The following is an 18,897-nucleotide window of genomic DNA, read 5'->3' on the forward strand; positions in this document are numbered from 1 at the left end:
GATTTGTTCTATACAATAAAGTCCATAACACAATAGACATTAAATATACTATCTTGTAGCCTACAACACAGACATTTTAAAACAGAATGTTTTGCATTTTTGATTTTTTACTAAATTGATTGAATTGTAAAATAATTTGCAGACTCATTTTCAGCTCACAGGCCACATGCCGATAAAAACATGACGGTGGATAGAAGATGAGGCATCAGTCAAGTGATTTACATAAACAACATTTTAATGAAGTTAATCATCAGTCCATATAGGTTAAGCAGGATTATGAGAAACAGCCTTTTACAATGTTTCTAGTGATGCAGTCTGAAGGAGACGGTCTTAAATATCCATATAAAGACAAGGAACACGCTGGAAAAAAAAAAGTACTTCATTGAACCGTTCTTTCGTTTGTTTGTTTTTTGTTCACATTAGTTACAAGACCTTTACCAGTAAGTATATACATAGTGCAAAAAACACACTTGCTGTCTATGAACATACTTCAAACACTTTGATGGAAGCCGTAGCAACAAAGAGCCCACACACAGCGTACCTTTTATCAAACTAGAAATAACTTTCATAATCCCAAGTATGATATTGGGTACACCGTCATCTCCCATCTCAGGCCTTCACATTGCAAACAGCCCCGTTATACTGCATTTACACACCGCATCACCATTGGCTGGCTGAGGTCTCACTAAGATTCACTATCAAATACCAATATCAAATGGGATAGTTTAAAACTATCAAATGGCTTTAAGAACAGGATGATTGATTTTTTTTAATACAATGTAAAATCAAAATCTCTTTTGTACACTTTTATTTACAAAAGGTTAATTATTAGAATGTGCATGACTTAGTAATGCCTTGTTTGACTTCTAGTGGTGGATCTGCCTCAAAGAGGAAGCTCCTCAGCTGTGGTGAACTGACTTGAGACAGGTTGCTGTAGCTAGAAAATCTAGAAGAGCTCTGCAAGGATTCATTTTAGCTGTAAACATCCATATTGGATTTTCTTTTGTAAACTTGGGCATTGTTAAGCTTTATAAATACCACAAAAAACCCCTGCTTTCCATATTGATTGATTAAGGTGGTATATCAAAATAGAGTCAAAATTGGTGGAAAAAAAAATGACTTAGAAAACCTTTCAAGTTTCACCGATTATTTCATAGAGTCGTAAACTACACAGACAGGCCTAAGTGGTTTCTTAGTTGGCGACACTTGCAATTATCTTTCTGGATGGAAGTATTTAAAAAGGATACATTTGCTAAACCAACTTCTCCAAATGGCTCTAGGTCATCACCAAGTAAAAGACCGCTTGAGAGCCCTTCCCAAAATCAGAAAACAAACACCACCACAAAATAAGACTAAACAGGTGCGCTTATTTTTTTAAGCACAAACAGCATCTGGGAACTCAAGACAATTCCAGTCAGAGGAAAACAACCCCAAATAGTTTCACAATAGGCAAGATCAATATGACAATCCATTATTCACTGTAGAAGAACCACATAGACAAGGTAATATACACACACACACACACACACACAAAAGCTTGGTTTGCTTCTTAGAAGTTAAGTCGTCTTAATAATCTGAATACAGAATGGGCCACTTATTATTTGAACATTAAAAAAAACACTGAAGATTGACAGGTTGGGAGTGGTTTTGGTAGAAAGACAGAACCCCTGACACTGTAATATTCTGTGAGGAAAGCTGAATACCAACCAAGCAGTGATTAAGAAATACAGGTCTTTGCTTCCCTCGTGGAGCAGTCAGGAGAGAAAAAAACAACAACCCACACATACACACATTATTTACAAAGATAAAGCTAATGAACACAGCAAAATAAATGCAAACCATGTGCCTGTAAAACACAAACACACACACAAGCACACAAATACTTGCAGAGCTGTAACCTTCGGAGCTCTGTATGAAATAAGATGGGAGCTGAAAGGTGCCATCCTTCCTCCTATGTGAGCTATAGACAGCAGTTCAAGATTTTCTTTGCATTTTTTTTTTTTCATTTTTTTTGCGGTCCTCACTTGCTCCCAAGAAAGGTCCCCGACTCTAAAAGAGTTCGGCTTCGGAGGAGGAAAAATCAAAGGCTTTTCCTCTGAATTCAAGTGTAGCAGGTTATGGGCTGTAGAAGTGAGGGCATCCTTTCAAAGTGTATATTAGATGCAGATGAGTGTTTCAATATTAAGAAGTATTGTAATCAAATGACTATGTTAGTTGTTGTGTGTCCTGTTTTAAGTAAGTTGGTCAGCTGTAATGATACAATGGTCTGCGTGTGTGTGTTGGTCAGTCGGTTGGATACCTGAGATTATGTCTGGTGTCAGGGGGTTAAGAAGAGACGAGGGGGGGGGGGGAGCTGCTGGCTGCTGTGAAGAAGAGGGATGTGTGAGTGTGACAAAGAGGGAATGAATTTGTGTTTAAGAACAGAGGCAGCAGGACATCAAGCGGTGACCTTCTTAGCCTCCGATTGCTCTTTATCTTGCACCTTTGTCGTCTCTGGGAGGTCTGCTGAGTCCAGTTCCTCCTCTTCCTCACTCTGCCCTCCTTTCTCCTCTTCTTCCTCCTCATCCTCCTCCTCCTCCGTGCTCTCCTGGCTCTTGCCCAGCTGCAGGTTCTCCAGGGTCTTGGACACCCAGGACTCGATGCGGCTGCTGAGGGTGGGCACCTCCACGGCGATGGGCTCGGGGGTGTAGTCCTCCTCCTCCTCCATGTCCTCCTCCTCGGCCTCCTCCAGCATGCCGGGCACCAGGGTGGAGGTGGTGGAGGTGATGGAGGAGTTGAGCGGGCCCCTGCAGCTGCCGTCCAACGAGCCCGTCTCGGTGCTCTGCTGAGAGGCCAGCTCCAGCCGGTCGTCCACCCGCACCTCGTCCCTCTCGCCGCCACCGCCAGTGGTGCTAGCCTGTGTGGAAGGCCCTGCCCTGGGCTGCAGTGGAGCAGAAGAGGAGCTGGCTAGGGGAGCGCTAGCGGTGGTGGTGTCTGATGACTGGGGCTCACTGTCTTTCTGAGCGACCGTGGGAGGCGTAGGACGACTGGGCTCGGCCTCGGCGGGCTCCAGGGCATCCGAAGTCTCCACCATATTCCTCCAGTTGGTCTCTGAGGGATTTAATATATATGTTTGTTTTGATTTAATAAACTCAAGACTGGTGAAAAGTTTTTTTTAAAAGTACATTTACGAAAGGGATTTACATCAGTGCAGCAACAACAAACCCCTACTGCAGTATTTCCATTGAACGCTTCTTAAAAAAGGTGGAATATACAGTTTCCAGAGAACACTTGAACCGAGCTCCCAGCGCTTCAATAACCAACACTTGGTTGGGGCCCATCCGTGGCGTTATTTGACACTGAGAGGGAGTGCTTCAGCCGTCTAAGCCATGGCGGCATGCTAAAAAATGACCCTAACCCTGTCACTGGTTCTTTTACTTCAGTAACAGATCTGAATACTTCTTCCACCACTGATAACAGATAACCCCTAAAAATGTGACTATAATAAAAAGCAGAAAGCCAGAGATGTGGGAGCTTACCATACTCCTTTTCATTGACCTCTGAGATAGGCTCAGAGAAGATGGAGCAAAAGGAGATAGCGGAGGCAGCTGAGTGGTTGCGGGAATGCCCCATGTGGTGTGGAACCTTCTTGTCATTCTTCAAAGCCTCCTCGGCCTGCTCCTGCTCCATAGCTGAAACCATGTCCTTGTAAGCCTTCCTTGCCTCTTCTGTCAGAGATACTAAACGGTTGAAGAGACCCTGGAGGAAGGAGTGGGATAAAAACCAAGTTAGTATGAGGTAAAAAAAACAAAAAAACATGATGACTTATAGCTTATCCTTCGTTTCCAAGGTCCATACTTGTCTTAAATGCTCTATTTTGACAACAACTATACATTTTATTTGTTCATTTATTCACCTGACGTTAAAATAGATGGATAGAAAAGTAGAGTATTAATGGTGATTTATTACAATCAATGAAAACATTTGGTGGATAAGAATGCCTCACCTCAGCTCCAGAATAGTTGAAAATGCCAACCACACTAACAGGCACTAGTTTGTTGACACAGCGTCCAAGAGCTTTTCTGCCTAAAGCAAAGACAAATGGGATCTCCTGCTCCCTCGCCATGGCAATTACATTGTATAAGGCTTCATCCAAACCACCTGCAAAAAGATAAACAATGAATGCAAACGATTCAAATAAAAAAAAAAAATAAAGATAATAATAAATGTATTTATTCTTTAAATGGACTAAAATAACAGAAAATACCAGCTTATGACTTGAACACAACAGTGCAACATACATTGTTTTGGCAGTATTTAAGTCGGGTTTGGAAGCTACAATTCAGCATCTCTCAATAAATGACTGCTAGGTTTGTATGCAGTGTATGACCTCTGAGTTTTTCCTTTTCATTAGTATTAAACAAGCAACATCTTTGCCCCCTTAGGGGCAGAAAAGACGAGTTGTACCTTTTTAGTTGATATGGCCAACCTGTTAGCAAACAGTTGCTTATTTACACATCCAACAGGAGCGTTATCATTTATTTGGAGTCCTATTCTTAGATTGTCCGATATATATTCTCTGCCATTGTGTGCTGAGCAGGTAGTGTAACATTGGTCTTATAAGCTTTTTTGATAAACCAAGCGTTGAGAGTGAAAGTCAAACGATACACTTAAACTCAATACAAAGCTCGGTAAAGCCGAAGGGAGCTGCAAGTTTCATGCCATAACATCTCTGTAGGTTCATCTCAACAAGTAACCCTTTTCACATTGTCACATTGTTGTTAAAGTACCTTTACAACAAGTACAGCTCAGAAGGCCCAAGCTTAGATAATCAGATCAAACATGAAGTGATACTGGAGACGGCATTGTGACGTTGTTCTACCTTTGGCCTGGATCTTCTCACAGTTGGGAGAGATGATGACGCACTTGATCTTATTCAACTTCATGTGCTTAGTGACCTCTCTGAGACCCATGACCAGGCGGCGTTTGGACTTGGCCTTGGTGGGATCCTTCTGGTAGACCCGCTCCTGGAAGCGCACCAGTTCCTGTAAGAGCAGAGTGACGCTCTCGTCGATCTCCTTACTCAGCACTTGGTTACAGTACCTGCAAGAGGGGAAAACAATAGAGGGGAATAATGGAGGTAACAGATGTTCAAAACACTGTTACTTGTTCTCTTCTCTTCGGTGGCTCCCAAGCCAACAACAACAACAACGATTCTCTTTAAAGGTTAACCAGCACAAATAAAGCTGCAACATTTTTTTCGTTTATAGCTTGAAGCCTCTAAATTAAGATGATTTGCTGCTTGTATTTGTCTTCTGCAACAGCTTACTGAATAGCTTTAATTGTTTGAGTACTGGTCCAATAAAACAAGCAATTTGATGACGTGAAGTATTGCAAAAGAGATTTGTTACTAGTTATTGACATAGACCAAACAATTAATTGAAAAATGGACGTCAGAGCAGTCAATGATGAAAATAAACGGGTTTTCTCCTTAAAATGACTCGGTCAAAGTTCTAAGAGCTGTTCATGAAAAAAGTTGCTGTTTATGCTATTAAACTTAAGTGATTATCTGACCCCTTTTCCGAATTGGGATAAGTGCTGCAGCCTTTCTTAGAAAAGCAGAGCTATCAGACAACATGCATGCTGCCAGTGGCTTTGTGGTGGTCTCACTAAAAGTCCATCGGAAGGTCGACGTAATGTGGCCTGAGGAACCAGTGTCCTGGCGGTCGGAGCTGAAAGGAGGAGCTTGGCTACAGAGGCCTTTCGGGGGCTTTAAATGCTAAATCTGTTAGAGAAGGGTGGGCTGGGACAATAGGCCTACAGCGGAGGACACAGAGGGACAAAGCTGTGTGTGTGACCACTGGCATACATCTTTGCTGAGAAGGGATAATGTGCTAGGCATCTGTGCCATACTCTACAATTCTTTGTGGAGTTCTGCCCTTAAAACACCCATTTACTTTTGGAGTATCCCGTCTAGAAAGCCAAGGCTCTGAATTAGTATTTGCTTTGCCAGCCATTTTTTTGTTACCATATAGTCATTTTTGGACACATTTCAATGCCTACAAAAAGTCTGCCCTGTTCAGTGTTACTTTTTTTGTTGCTCCACATGGGGTGAAAGTTCACTTACTCTCTGAAACGTCGGCTGTGGATCTTGGTGATGGCATTGGAAGCCATGGGACTCCCAATGCCGGAGCTGGCAGGAGAACCCTGTGATACTGGGGTGATGCTGTATGGAGAGTTCTGACTGGCCGGGGAGAGGGAAGCATCACTGGGCATGCTCAGACCATTGTCTGTGGCACAAACAGCAGACCAGAAATTAGAAGATGTATCACCGATGGACACAATGAACTGTTTTCTATTCTTACATTGATAACAGTAATAATAATACTTAATATTTTACCCTCACCTTCTTGGGAGGCAGGCTCTCGGGAAAGATCATCAGTGAATTGTAAACACTCTTCCCCATGCTCCTCCTGGCCTGAAGACTCTTGTTCTACACTCGTCTTACCTTTCTTCCCTTCACGTTCCTTCAAGATAATCTATAAAAACAGAAAACAGGAGGGGCACTTGTAAAAAGATTTGCAAGTTCAAAGATATCCATTCCTTTTGCACATTTTTAACAAGGCTAAATAACATCTTCTGTACAACTCTTCTAAATAATTAACTTATCAACATAATCATTTACCTTCTTAAGGGCTGTTGGCCGTTTGACTTTGGGGATCTCTCTCTCTTTCCCTCTCTTGATGCGTGGTGCAGTGGAGTCCAGGGCATTGTGTGGGGCTGAGTACGGCTGCTGATGAGCCTTCAACATGGATGGCATGCTGATCAAGCCTGAACTGTGGAATGGATGGGTTGTTCCTACTGTAGAGAAGGACAACAAAGTTAAGTATGCAGGCAGATTGTGAGTATGAGTAGAACATGTTTGTGCGTGCGTAGTAGATTCTCTGTTGTCATGGTGTGGTCACTCACTGTGGGCAACAATTCAGTCTGCTGTTAGTTACAGTTACCAAGTCAGCTACACAAATTAGTGGTATTAAGTTAAAAGGAAATTAGATTATGCGTTTGCTTGGCCGTCTGACAACCACGCTATTTTTAGGCCAGTTTTCATGGGAACATAAAGACATTTACAAGTTTTTTTTGTGCAAGATACTATGGCACAATATCTGAAGCATGAGACAAAAGCAACAAAAGCACGCAATGGAGCATGGGGAATGTTTCCAATTTCAATCATAAACAGAAAAATTAAATTAGGATAAAAGAACACGAGCAGCAAATATACTAACAGTAAAAAGATTTTTTGGGGGAAATTTGCTTAACAACAATACATACTCAAAACAGTCTAAGCTTAAAGCCAATAGTGTCAATTACTTCACAGCTGTTGTATTTTAAAGATGTTCGTTTATATTTTATGTATCACTTGTTAATGTCTTAATATTCATACCTGTAAAAGACAGTGGCTTGGTATTGTTGAGTTGTCTGGCCTTCATAGCATGCTGATGTTTCTCCAAAGCTGCCAGCATGTCTCCCAGGTCCAGTTCAACAGAGGTTTTACTCTTCTTGCCTGCTGCTTTGGTGAATGCCTCCTGCCAGACGAGGACATTAAAAGGCGGAACAAGGTCACACATATAAACCAGTCAAATACAACTGAGCCATAACATTTGAAGCAGTTCAGTCCAAACCTAAACATATATGGCCAGCAGACTTGGTGCACATTTATACCTGTAGTTTCTTCTGTTCCATGCTGATTTCAGAGTACTCCTGAGCAGTGGCCAAGGCGGCAGCCAAAGCCTTCTTCCTCTGGCTCTTGGCCCTCTTGGGAACAGAGGTGGTGATGGGGATGGGTGTCTGCACAATGTTGATAGGGGAGTTTTCTGGCAGGTTATCCAGCTGTGATAAATGCAGAGACACAAAGCAGTTTTAAAGAATAACAAATAAAAGAGTGGGATTCAGTTTTATTTACAGGGATATTCATGCATGCTACATTATTAAAAATACTAAATTCTGTTGTATGAGACTGACCAGGAGACAATGCCCTGTCAGCATTGATTTTAGTGAAAAATTAAACCACCCGAAAGCAGAAGAAATATTCTAGGGTATTTCTGATTCAGCATCAGTGCAAACCAAAAACATTGAGGAAATAAATAAATGTTTTCGTCACACTCAATGTTAAAAAAGGGTTAGGGTTAGTAACCCTAACCCTAACCCTAAAATAGTTTTGTTGTCAAATATATGTGTATTTTAAGATGAGGAATTGTGTATCTAGGTATGCATCAAATGTCTGAGAGAAAGAGATACACACCGCTTGTATTTTGTAAAGCATGAAAACAGTCAGCACACGACATACAGTAGAGAGAGTCTTCAAAGACAGATGATTCAGCAAGCGTTTTCCCTTACCAGGTTTTTGGGCAGTTTAGGCTGCATATGCATCTGGGCTGGAGTAGGTTCTGCTTTGTTGCTGCGTTGGACAGCCCCTCCAGTAGCGAGATCTGGGAACTCATCTTCATCCTGGCAAACATGAAGAAAACCTTTTTAGCACAACAAATAAACTCTGCCTGAATCACATCTGTAACAGAGTGTAATGGTGAGGAAACCTTCTCACCTCAAAGTAGAGGGGCTCTTGCGTAAGCTCGGTGCCAGGAGCGACCGCTGGCTGTAGCCTTTGTTCTGACTGGTTGTGGGGCACACGTCCAGGATAGCCACTGTGGTAATCCTGATAGAGAGGACAGTAGTTCAGAGTGGGTAACATTGTTATTCTATAGGTTTATTACCCAGTGTATCTATCAAGTGTGTCAAGTGAGGGAAAGATGATAGGAAAGAAACCAAGAGCAAACATAGAAACATTTACAAGGTAATTAACTCAGATGGCACAAGTGGCTCTGAATCATTATTTCCGGTGATATGTTTTTATTTTGTTGGTTGACTAGTGTATATACCCTGTGAATGGTTGTTTTGCATTAATTAACTACTATGTAAAAGGAGACTACTTTAGGCATCATGTGAGAGATAAGAAGTTTTCGAAAGTTCGAATTTCAGGCAATGTCTGCGGTCAAAATAAAGGTTCAACACATATTCTGCAAAATAAATGATATCTTTAAATGCCACCAAAGTCAACAACAGCAGTCTCATTAACTGGTGTGTATTAGAATATTACACTTGTGTTTTTTAACCAAGTGTCTGTTCTAGTAGGATCTATAGTACCTGTGAGAAGTTTCTTTGTTCGGGATTCTTCCTCTGTTCTCCTCTGTGAAACTGTCCGTTCCTGTCCCCCCAGCACTTCGGGGTGGCCTGAGAGCCTACGTGAACCCAGCTACCTGCTAGAGAATTTAACAACAACAACAAAAAAACGTTATTCTTAGAGAAATATCGACTAAATGTAATATATTATATACAGGATGCATAGAAATGTGGTTTAGAAAGGATGGTGTGAAGGAAGGGATTCCAAGTTACCTGTCATTACACCGGCCTGTACTCCCTAAAGAAACCACATAAAAGTCAGAGAAAAAAAGACAAGGTGAGACATGTAGTGTTTGTTAAATATGATAATAACTGAGGGCAAAGATAATTTAAGGACCCCAATACACCTCTCCTTCTGTTTTTTGCTCTCCTGTGGCATAGGAAGAGTTTGGTACTTTGTGAGATTTCCTGTTCTTCCCATTATATTTATGACCTCTACCATTGTTATTAAACTGCCATAACCATAATTTGTATTAGAACTCAGCAGTAATATAGACAAGTGTTAAGGCTATGATTCACAAGTGTACTCCACTTAAGTAAATTGCAGGCTGAAAGTAAATATCACACAAAAGTATTTAAGTTCATTGCTTAATTCAGCTACAGTCCGTCAATGTGCACACATAATTGTCTAACTGCAATTACACAATAAATAAATAAATAAAAACTGCCTCAAACATTGCAATATAAAATGTCTTTATTTCAGCTTGTGTACCTGATATGCTGCTGTTGCAGAAGAAATTGTATTGAACAGTTTTGCATAAATGAAGAATTTGTTGATGTATGGCTTCTGAGACTCGCACAAAATTCACTGCTAAGTCACTTCCTTCTTCCTGACTTGCCATCTGCATAACTATCTCCATTTCATGCTTCACATGACACATAATCACAACAGCTTATTGTAAGATAATGGCCAAACTTACTGTAGGTACTGGTGTATTATCTGCTGTTCGCTGTGGCAACCCTGTGGCCTGGTTGTGTTTGGGGCTACAGTAGCCGCTGTCACTGTCTATATCTGCCTCACAGGCCCCGGGCTCCAAGAAGCCTTCACCAGGATGGGACGCCCGTCTTCTCTTTGTCCGGTTCTTCCATAGCAGGGGACTAGGCTCTGTTGCAAAGCGCCCTGACCCCTCACCTGGGAAATCTAAAGGGCAAAGAACAAGAAGAAGCTTAGACCTGGAATGGACTTGGAACAATTCTGCCACCACTGACGTATAAGAGTTCATGGGAAAGGACTATAAATACTGTCGATGAATCAGTGGAAACTCATCAAAACAAAACGTGTCCCCGTCACTGTGAGGTAACTGCACGACAACAAACCACGATTGAGTAGCCTTATAGTTTACACAGGCTCGTAAGCTTTATCAGGAATGAAGACATCATTGTTGACATCATGAGTTGCACACATGTAAACCTCTCCCAACTGGAAACTCTGCATTCCAGTTCTTTAAGAGGTTCAACAGCAGCATCACTGACCGTAACCTGTAAGATCAGCCGCCGCTCTTACTGGCATTGTGTCCTGCTTCCTCTCTGACAGGGGAAGATTCTCGTCCGCAGGCAAAGCAGCTTACTTTGACATGTATGAAGTGTGGAATGTTATGAGCTTTAGCATTCCTCTCAGCTACAAGAACATCAGGGACATAACTGGGGGTGGCTGACGTTGGCTGTACAAAACAACAACATTTTGTTTTGTGGCCAACAAAATGTAGAATTTTCCTACTGCTACAACTGAAAGGCTTCTCGTCTTCAGTTGGCAGTTGTTCTTAGATCTCAAAAATAAGAACTCTATAGTATATATATAGTATATATAGTACAGTATTCTCACCGGTCTGCTGTGCTGCATCCACCAGCATGATTGTCCTGCTGGTCCTACCATCAGGGCCAAGGGTGCACACCTCCTTCTGCACAGCTACACTCCTAGTTGGAGGCCGTCGACCCCTTGGAGCCTGGCACACGCCCAACTGTTGCTGCAGGGGAATGAAAAAGAGGCAGGGCATGCTTACTGGATGGACTGAGGATGAGGAGGGATGCTTTTTAGTAGGGCTGGGTATAAGCAAGGACTTCAAGATAAGATACCATACATATTGGGTCACAATATGATATATCACGATACATTGCGATACGATGCATATTGCAATATATATTGCGATATAGGGCTGGGCGATATGGACCAAATCTTATATCACGATATAGGTAATTTTATATCACGATATGGATATATATCACGATATAGTATTTTTCCTTAAAATTCAATGGATTACAATAACCGTACTGAACTTTAATCACATTAGATTATTTTCATCTTTTGCTTGGAACTTAAATTTCCATACAAAATACCACACAAGTCTGGCTTAAGTCAGTCAGCGCAAAATAAAAATGACAGCATCAACCAAAGAGCCTACATTTTCCAATTGATAGTAGCCTATATCAAAATAATGAAAGACTTGAATTTTCCTGCAGTATTTGCTCATCTTCATTTTAAAAAAGCTGTCAAAATTAACTAATGAGCAAATGTCTGGTAATACTTTCACTCCAGCTTCAACACAAATAATATTTTCAAGTTTGACATGTTTTAAAGTTACATAAAACCTGCCTTGCTGGCTGTCTCCAACAATAACAGCCCGGGGGTGAAGCCCCGAGTAGGCTAAAGATGTCATTATTAGCCAGCTAGCTCACAAGAGCTAACCCATGTAGTTTGCGGCTTAAAACAAGCCAACTCTGCGTCACGGCAACAGCACGCTGAAGCAGCAAGCAAGTTTCCTTTGCCCGATGACATTTTTGACCATTAAAACCAGCTGCTCTGCCACCGTGACACGGAGTTGGTTTGTTAACTGTAAAGTGACGGCGCACCGGAGCTATGGAGCTAGACAGCTAGAGCAACAGATGAGGCTTCATCTGTTGCGGGTAGAGAAGCTGTATTGCAGCCCAGAACTCTACTGCAGAGCCCCCGTGTGGCGCGGCGGTGTAACTGCAGTGTAACTGTAGGGACTCGGAGGGACAGCTGCCTCCCGCTCCATATAAGCTCCCGCCACATAAACTTTTTTTCTCCGCGATATAAACGGTATGGCCAAATCTCTCCCAGTAGACACTTTCATATCGTCCATGATATGATATCGTCATATCGCCCAGCCCTATTGCGATATTCCACATAGTTCACTGAAAATTTAAAAATACTGAAATACTAGTTGCTGTGTACGATCCGGGTAGTTTCAATACATTACATCAAATTAAATTGATATTTCAGAAGACCAATTGAGTAAAAACAATTTGATTCAAAACTAAAATACAAATTCAAAACCCGGCAATTCGAGGCAACTGGCCATAATGCTGCATCTAAAAAAGGAGCATAAGTTGTCGTTCACAGTTTAAAACTTGATTTTTTTTTCAAAATATAAATATTTGATATATTAAACAGATATCACAAAAATAAATATCATATTGCTGTATTGATATTTTAGCACAGCCTTACTTTTTAGTGATACAAACAACATGACTTCAATAAGGGTGTTTACCATCTGTGCCTTTGGGAGAACATTAGGTCGGACCATGCCTCTCCCCCTCTGACTGGCCATCCCATATGCTGGCCCCAGAGGCAGTGGTCTTTCACTGACATCTGTGGAGACAGGGTTGACCACTCCGGCTTGCACAGGACCTGCGTAGGTGCCGGGGAAGGGCTGGTAGAAGCCCATGACAGGTGGGCATGGGGTGGGCATAATCTGGTAATAAGCGTAGTCATTAGAAACTGGAGGCTGGGGAGACGATAAGATGGGGTAGGCCAGGTATGAACCACCGGGACTAGGGTTAGGCTGCTGCCAGCGCAGCTCCCCTCCATTATACATAGGATGTTGTCTGTAAAGCAAAAGAGATGTAACATGTTAAAAACAATCTAAATTATTCAAATCTTCAATTAAAAAAAACAGCAAAATAAAGTAATTATCTCGTATTTGTTTCTTGCCTATTTCAGTGAATGGTTTCATGTGTACCTTTAAAAAAAAGTGAAACAGCAATTTTACTATTGGTGGAAGCTCAGAATTGAGAGATTGAGCAAATCCAATACTCAATTTCCTTCCACAACAAGGACACACCTAACCCTCTGAACACTCTACAAAATGTAATATGAAAACATTAAAAGGAAAGATGGGATACATGTTATATTGTCTTAACAAAAAGCTATTTAGCTGTAACTGTTATTTTACTTTTGGTTCACTATAGGCTAACGGTGCACTGTGTGTGCACTTGTGTTATGTGGTGAAAGGAAGGGATAAAAATAAACAGTTTGACTCATTATTGGCAGATATTCAAGATAAAGAAACTCACATACTCAGTTGAGAAACATATTTTGTATTTACTCTTAACATGAAGCAATGTTGTGGAAACTGGTTCAGAAGTGAGATTCAAGCCCCTTGAATAGGATAAGGGCTCAAGAGAGGTGATTTTTGAATTAACATTAACAACGCAGTGATGCAATTGGTGGTTGGTTAGATTTGTTGGGGGTGTGTAGATGGACCCAGAAGACATTTTCACAGCCAACCTATTATAGCGAGCATTTCCTTGCATTCAAATAGTCAAGGGGGGAAAGGAAACAAAGGAACGGATGCGTGCAGGATACAGCAGATCACTTTGGACAAAGAAAGAGCCACTGGAAACATAGATTGTGGTTCCTTGTAGACTCTGGGGAGGTTTCCATTCATAATTAAGCAGTGTTAAACAGCAGAGTGTCTATTGGCTCGAACTCAACGACACACTGTTTATAGAATCTGATCGGGATCTCTTTTGTGAAGCACAACATTAGGGACGTGATGTTCTCCTCTTATTATTCAAGTAAACAGTGTGTTAAATGAGTTATTCTGAAAATAGAAAAAGGTCCAAAAGAGAGCAGATTGTTCACGGGGGACTTAAAATGGGGACACCAGACATCCAACCATGCCACTAGGAATGGCAATAGTTGGGCCAACGGTATAAAAGCCCTGCTGGAAATATACATAATTATCATGAACCAGAACTACTGGTGCCATTCGCTTGGGGTTCAATGGAGTCGATGCAACTGCCTTTAAACCAGTTGCGTCGACACCCATTCCCCAAACCCCCCACCCACTGTGGTACGGTAACAGTACCTGTTGGGTTGGTTCTCCTGGACGAAAGGGTAGCAGGTGATGAGATAGCTGGGTATGGGAGTGGTTTCCACTCCTCCGGCCCCTCCCCCTCCTCCACCTCCACCGCCTGCCTCTCCAGAAAGACTCATGCTGACTAGGGCTCCTTCCAGGCCTTTCTTCTGTGGTATGAACGGTTCCACTTCTGCTGAAAGCTTCACATCCTGCAAAAAGACAAATGAGCAGACAGTACTGTCATACCGCGAGCAACAGCAGCCAATAAATGACTGAACGGTGCATTTCAGTGAAAGCAAGGTCGACGCTAAAGCGCATAGACCTCGAGATATTATATTATTTTAGCGTTATTGCCACCCCATACCTATAAAATAGGAAAGGTGTGCTGTGGAAGCAACACAACTAGATTTTTCCATAATTTGACTTTATTGTTTGACTAGATTTCTGTAGCTCATTAAGCTAACCCTCTCCAGGGATTAAAATCTATAATACTAATGACAGCACCTGACAACTTGAATAGTGAAGACATATTAAAAAAACTACAATTGTATAAGAACATTTATAAGCTGGCATTTTAAGTTATTAACCCAAATTCTAAATTTATTTAGTGTAAATCACAGCTGAGCACTTCATTTCCTCATACTGTTCTAGTTGGTTTACACAGACTTGAGTGTCTATAACCATCAATACAAAAAACTATGCTATCAACGACATGAAACATTTTTGCCTTTACAGATGACATAACACTACCAGCGGAGCTCGGCAGAGCACACAACATGTCAACAAAGGGCTCCAGACAGTTTTGACAGTCAATTTCTCATTTGACTAAGAAATATATCTGCAGCTGGATAAACATAGGTGAAGAAAATAAACAAAGCGTTTTGTTGATATGATCTACTATGAGGACGGTCGTCTCCATATATCAAACCTGAAGGGAGTTTAAGATATTTCCTTTTATTATGGCTATCATTTGCAAAGCTATGGCTCATTAACATTAAAAATGGACAGGACACGTAAGGTAGCACTAATATGCACATTTATGAGGCACACAATGGCCTTTAAGAGCTCCAAGAGACAAAAACCAGAGTCATATGGTTGTCAAACTGTTCACAAAATGCATAAGAGCTTAAGCCACTTAAGAATATGAAGAAAAGGTTTGACATTTGACAGTATTCTCTACAGCTGGAGGTTTAACTCTTTGTGAAAATCCTCACGAAAGGATGTAAATGTAGCCCTACAATGTCCTTTAATATCTAATATCTAATAATCTAAATATCAAACTAACGTTTTTATTACATTTTCAGGCAACGTAGAGCTTCAAAAGGATGTTCAACTTACGACAAGACATACAATTAACAGAAATTAGTCAGAAATATGATATATTGATGACAGCAGGAAAAGGCAACCTCAAGGTCTTGTTTTAGTCAGTCTGGTATTATGAGTCTTCATGTTTATGGCCCGGATAGAGTCACCAGTCAGACCGTTAACTGATAAAGCAGGCCATAGAAAAGCCAAAGGTTAGAGGTCAGGGTCATTGGAAGGCATGCTTGGGAGTGAAACCTTATACTACTTCTGAGCTCTATCAGCCACTCCAGGCAAGTCGTTCTGTAGAAAACAACAGACAGTTTGAAATGGGTATGATCTGCTCAGTGATGCCACAAACTCACCGGCCAGCTCCCTAATGAATGAAACCCCAAAAATATAATATAAAAACAAGACACTGTTTAATATTACGTTACTGTGTACTTTATGATAAGCCTAACAGAGCAATGCTTTCCATGTTGTACTATACACGTTTAAACCTAGTAAATGAATCCTTATTTTAGTCACAACATATTAACATCATATCATGTTTGTTTAGTATCAGTTACGGGTGCATACACTTTTACTTACTAGAACTATCAAAACATCCTCCAGAAAAGGAGAAACACACAAACGCTGTTTGGAAAAACTACCTTCTCTCAGTGTACATGTGATTTTGCTCAACATGCCAAGAGAGCCATTGCTAAATGTCAGAACATGTAATTAATTGACATGGCCCATTTGTAGACAAAAGTTTTTTTTCTCCATTCTGTCATTTACTGTCTTTTTCCTTTTTGAAATGAGGAGAACCATTCAGTTCTCCTCATTTGACATCACAGTGGCATTGGCCTAACCCAAGGTGGCAGCTCTGCTCAAGAGGACAACCCATACAAATGATCTGCAATTTTGCAAAGGACGGGGAGAGGTGACAGAGTTCACAGGACAAAGACGCCTCCTCAATTCTCTGAAACAGTGGTCGGGATGAATGAATGAATAGAGTATCAGTGCAGCCAGTGGATGTCACACAGACAGCCATTGTCTCCCACTGCTACTGTCCGTGGGTGGTTCTCTCACTTTTCCTTAGGTAATCTATATATTTATATACCATTTCTATCTAAACAAAGTCATGGTGAATGGAGTCTGTCATGCCGGTTCTATTAGAAGAAAACCACAGTTGTGTTGAATTATTTTTTACAAACACCAGGGAGTAATATCAGCCCCTATGCACAGACTGACATGGCTGATGAGGTTACTACAGTAGTTAGTCTGAACTTGTACAATAGTAGGTAGAGTGTTGTTATAGGATTAAGTTTGAGAGGATGAAGTAGGGGACTGTACCCACAGGATAAGCTAATTATACAGCAAGCCATAGCATGGACGCCTCGATGAATTAGTTGCCAAATTCAACATTTATTACAATCATGTGCATTTTTGTACATCTGTGTGTGTGTCAGCCAAAGGGCAAATGAGAATAGCTGTTATTGTAAAAATAAAAAAGGGGGGAAAAGGCAATGAGGTCAGTCAGACCCAGATGTTCATTCGTTGGGGATGACAGATCTCGGAGTGATAAGACTGAGGGCTACTGATCACACAAGCCCCTGTTTGTGTAGGCATTTGTTCTCACACCAGTTGCTTTCCAAACACTATGAGACAGTGTTGGTTTGTGTATTTGAAGCAGGGTGTGTAGAAAGAAGAGCATATGGCATTAAAAGCTTTTAAGACAACGTATCACTCATTATCAGATGATGTCACTCAGGATACTCTTGATGAATTTCCCATCGGTCAATGTGCTGGCTAACAGGTTAATCTGACTCTTTGACACCTAACTGCAACCGCAAAACTTTCTACATCACACTCAGCGTCAGAGGAATGCCATACATGCAGAAGAACCGGACAGTCCTCTCCCATCTGCGAAACCTTTCCGCCTATCCTCACCGTGCACACATTCCAACCCGAGTGATACCTATTTTGTGAAGTCTTCCTCGATTAAATACAAATGTCATAAGTACTGCTAGCTGCATCTGTCGCCTCGATGTTAATGACAAGCGCCGTCAAATGACAGCTGAGACATTTAGCTTTAGCTACCTAGGCAAGCTAACACTGAATACAAGCCTATCCGTTCTCGGGTTATCGCGTAGGTATCATGTCATGGAAAAAAATACACGTCAATTTGTAAAATTACTTCAAACACATGCACTGCGACCGAATACAATAAACGAATCATCATATATCTTAATGTAATGAGATGTCGTTATCGTTAGCTGTTTTTACGTTAGCCTGCTAGCTAGATTGGATAACTGTTTGCACTAAATACCAAAGTCTGCCGTGCTATTTGTTTGTATGGCTAATGAGCAGGAATAGCTTATTTAAGTCACCAAAAGCAACACTGCTATTTAATACGAATGACAGAATAGCGGCTTTTGTATAACAATAACAGAGTCTGAGTCGGGGCCTCGGTAGAATAAACTAACGCTATGTCCCTTCTTCTTCCAAAGCCTGAAGACCCCAACAACAAAAAACGAGATAATGAGAAAAGAAATCAACCGTACCTTATTGTCACTAGCGTCCATGTCAGACCGTCATTGACCACAATGCGGACGTCAGGATGTGGGCCCTTTTAATTTCTTCATTGTAAATAATAACAATCGCTAAAAGGCTTAGTAGAGAGACTCACACCCAGCTCCTCTCAGTCAGCCGCTAACTGGCTCGATGCTGCTGCGTCAGCTCGCTGCGCCCTCAGAGCAGAAGCAGAGCAGCCTGTAGCTTCAGGGCTTTCGCTGCGAGCCAGCGAACTGCTGTCACGGTGGAAATGGGAGTCATCTGAAACGGACACCACCGAGGGCCAGAAAGCTTTTACTCATTGGGAAATGCACTACGTCACCAATATTTAGAAAATGATCTTCAAAGAGTGAACTAAATAAAAGATAAATGAATACAGCAAAAATCAATACACATTTGGCAGATCTGGAGTCCCACTTTTAAGAAAAGTATACGTTTTTTACTCTAATTTTTATCAAATCACTGCCCAAAATATTGCATTTTCTCTAAGGCAAAGTTTTGGATCATGATTAATAAAATAAGAAATTTACTATTGTAATATTGCACTTTTTCTATATATCTGTAGTCTGCATCCGTTGTTATTTGAATTTAATTGTATTGCACGTACTTGTATAACTTCAATATGATTTGTATGTGCACCTACTACTTACCTGATGTTTATGCCTATCTGTTGTCAATAAATAAAGAGTGAAATGAAGATGTCTTTGTCTCATTCATGACA

At 41.2% G+C, this 18,897-nt stretch overlaps 1 protein-coding gene across 2 annotated transcripts; it reads right to left on the minus strand.

Moving 5' to 3' along the window:
• Nucleotides 1-237: 237 nt before the first annotated feature.
• secisbp2l (SECIS binding protein 2-like) lies at nucleotides 238-18,324 on the minus strand. Of its 2 annotated transcripts, none has more exons than XM_080030297.1 (18): nucleotides 18,167-18,324; nucleotides 14,325-14,524; nucleotides 12,723-13,059; nucleotides 11,036-11,177; nucleotides 10,134-10,354; nucleotides 9,427-9,451; nucleotides 9,178-9,293; nucleotides 8,579-8,689; nucleotides 8,374-8,484; nucleotides 7,699-7,866; nucleotides 7,421-7,562; nucleotides 6,665-6,837; nucleotides 6,386-6,518; nucleotides 6,107-6,269; nucleotides 4,862-5,082; nucleotides 3,986-4,140; nucleotides 3,519-3,738; nucleotides 238-3,090 (listed from the first exon to the last, which is right to left on the minus strand). In XM_080030297.1, exons 1-18 carry the CDS (start codon nucleotides 18,185-18,187, stop codon nucleotides 2,438-2,440), a joined length of 3,312 nt encoding a protein of 1,103 aa, XP_079886423.1. In that variant the 5' UTR covers nucleotides 18,188-18,324; the 3' UTR covers nucleotides 238-2,437. The 2 variants fall into 2 exon arrangements, with proteins under 2 accessions (XP_079886423.1, XP_079886422.1); XM_080030296.1 differs by having other exon boundaries at nucleotides 6,665-6,840; nucleotides 18,167-18,323.
• Nucleotides 18,325-18,897: the final 573 nt, after the last annotated feature.

This window comes from Ammodytes marinus (genome assembly GCF_949987685.1).
Source record: "Ammodytes marinus genome assembly, chromosome: 1".
Taxonomy (NCBI): domain Eukaryota; kingdom Metazoa; phylum Chordata; class Actinopteri; order Uranoscopiformes; family Ammodytidae; genus Ammodytes; species Ammodytes marinus.

Excerpts from the sequence above, each read along its gene's own strand:
- secisbp2l (XM_080030296.1), bottom strand. The coding sequence starts at position 18,187 with ATGGACGCTAGTGACAATAAG. Across the intron at positions 3,739-3,985 it reads TCAACTATTCTGGAGCTGAG|GGTCTCTTCAACCGTTTAGT; the intron begins GTGAGGCATTCT and ends TCCTTCCTCCAG. Across the intron at positions 3,091-3,518 it reads GGTCAATGAAAAGGAGTATG|AGACCAACTGGAGGAATATG; the intron begins GTAAGCTCCCAC and ends TAAATCCCTCAG.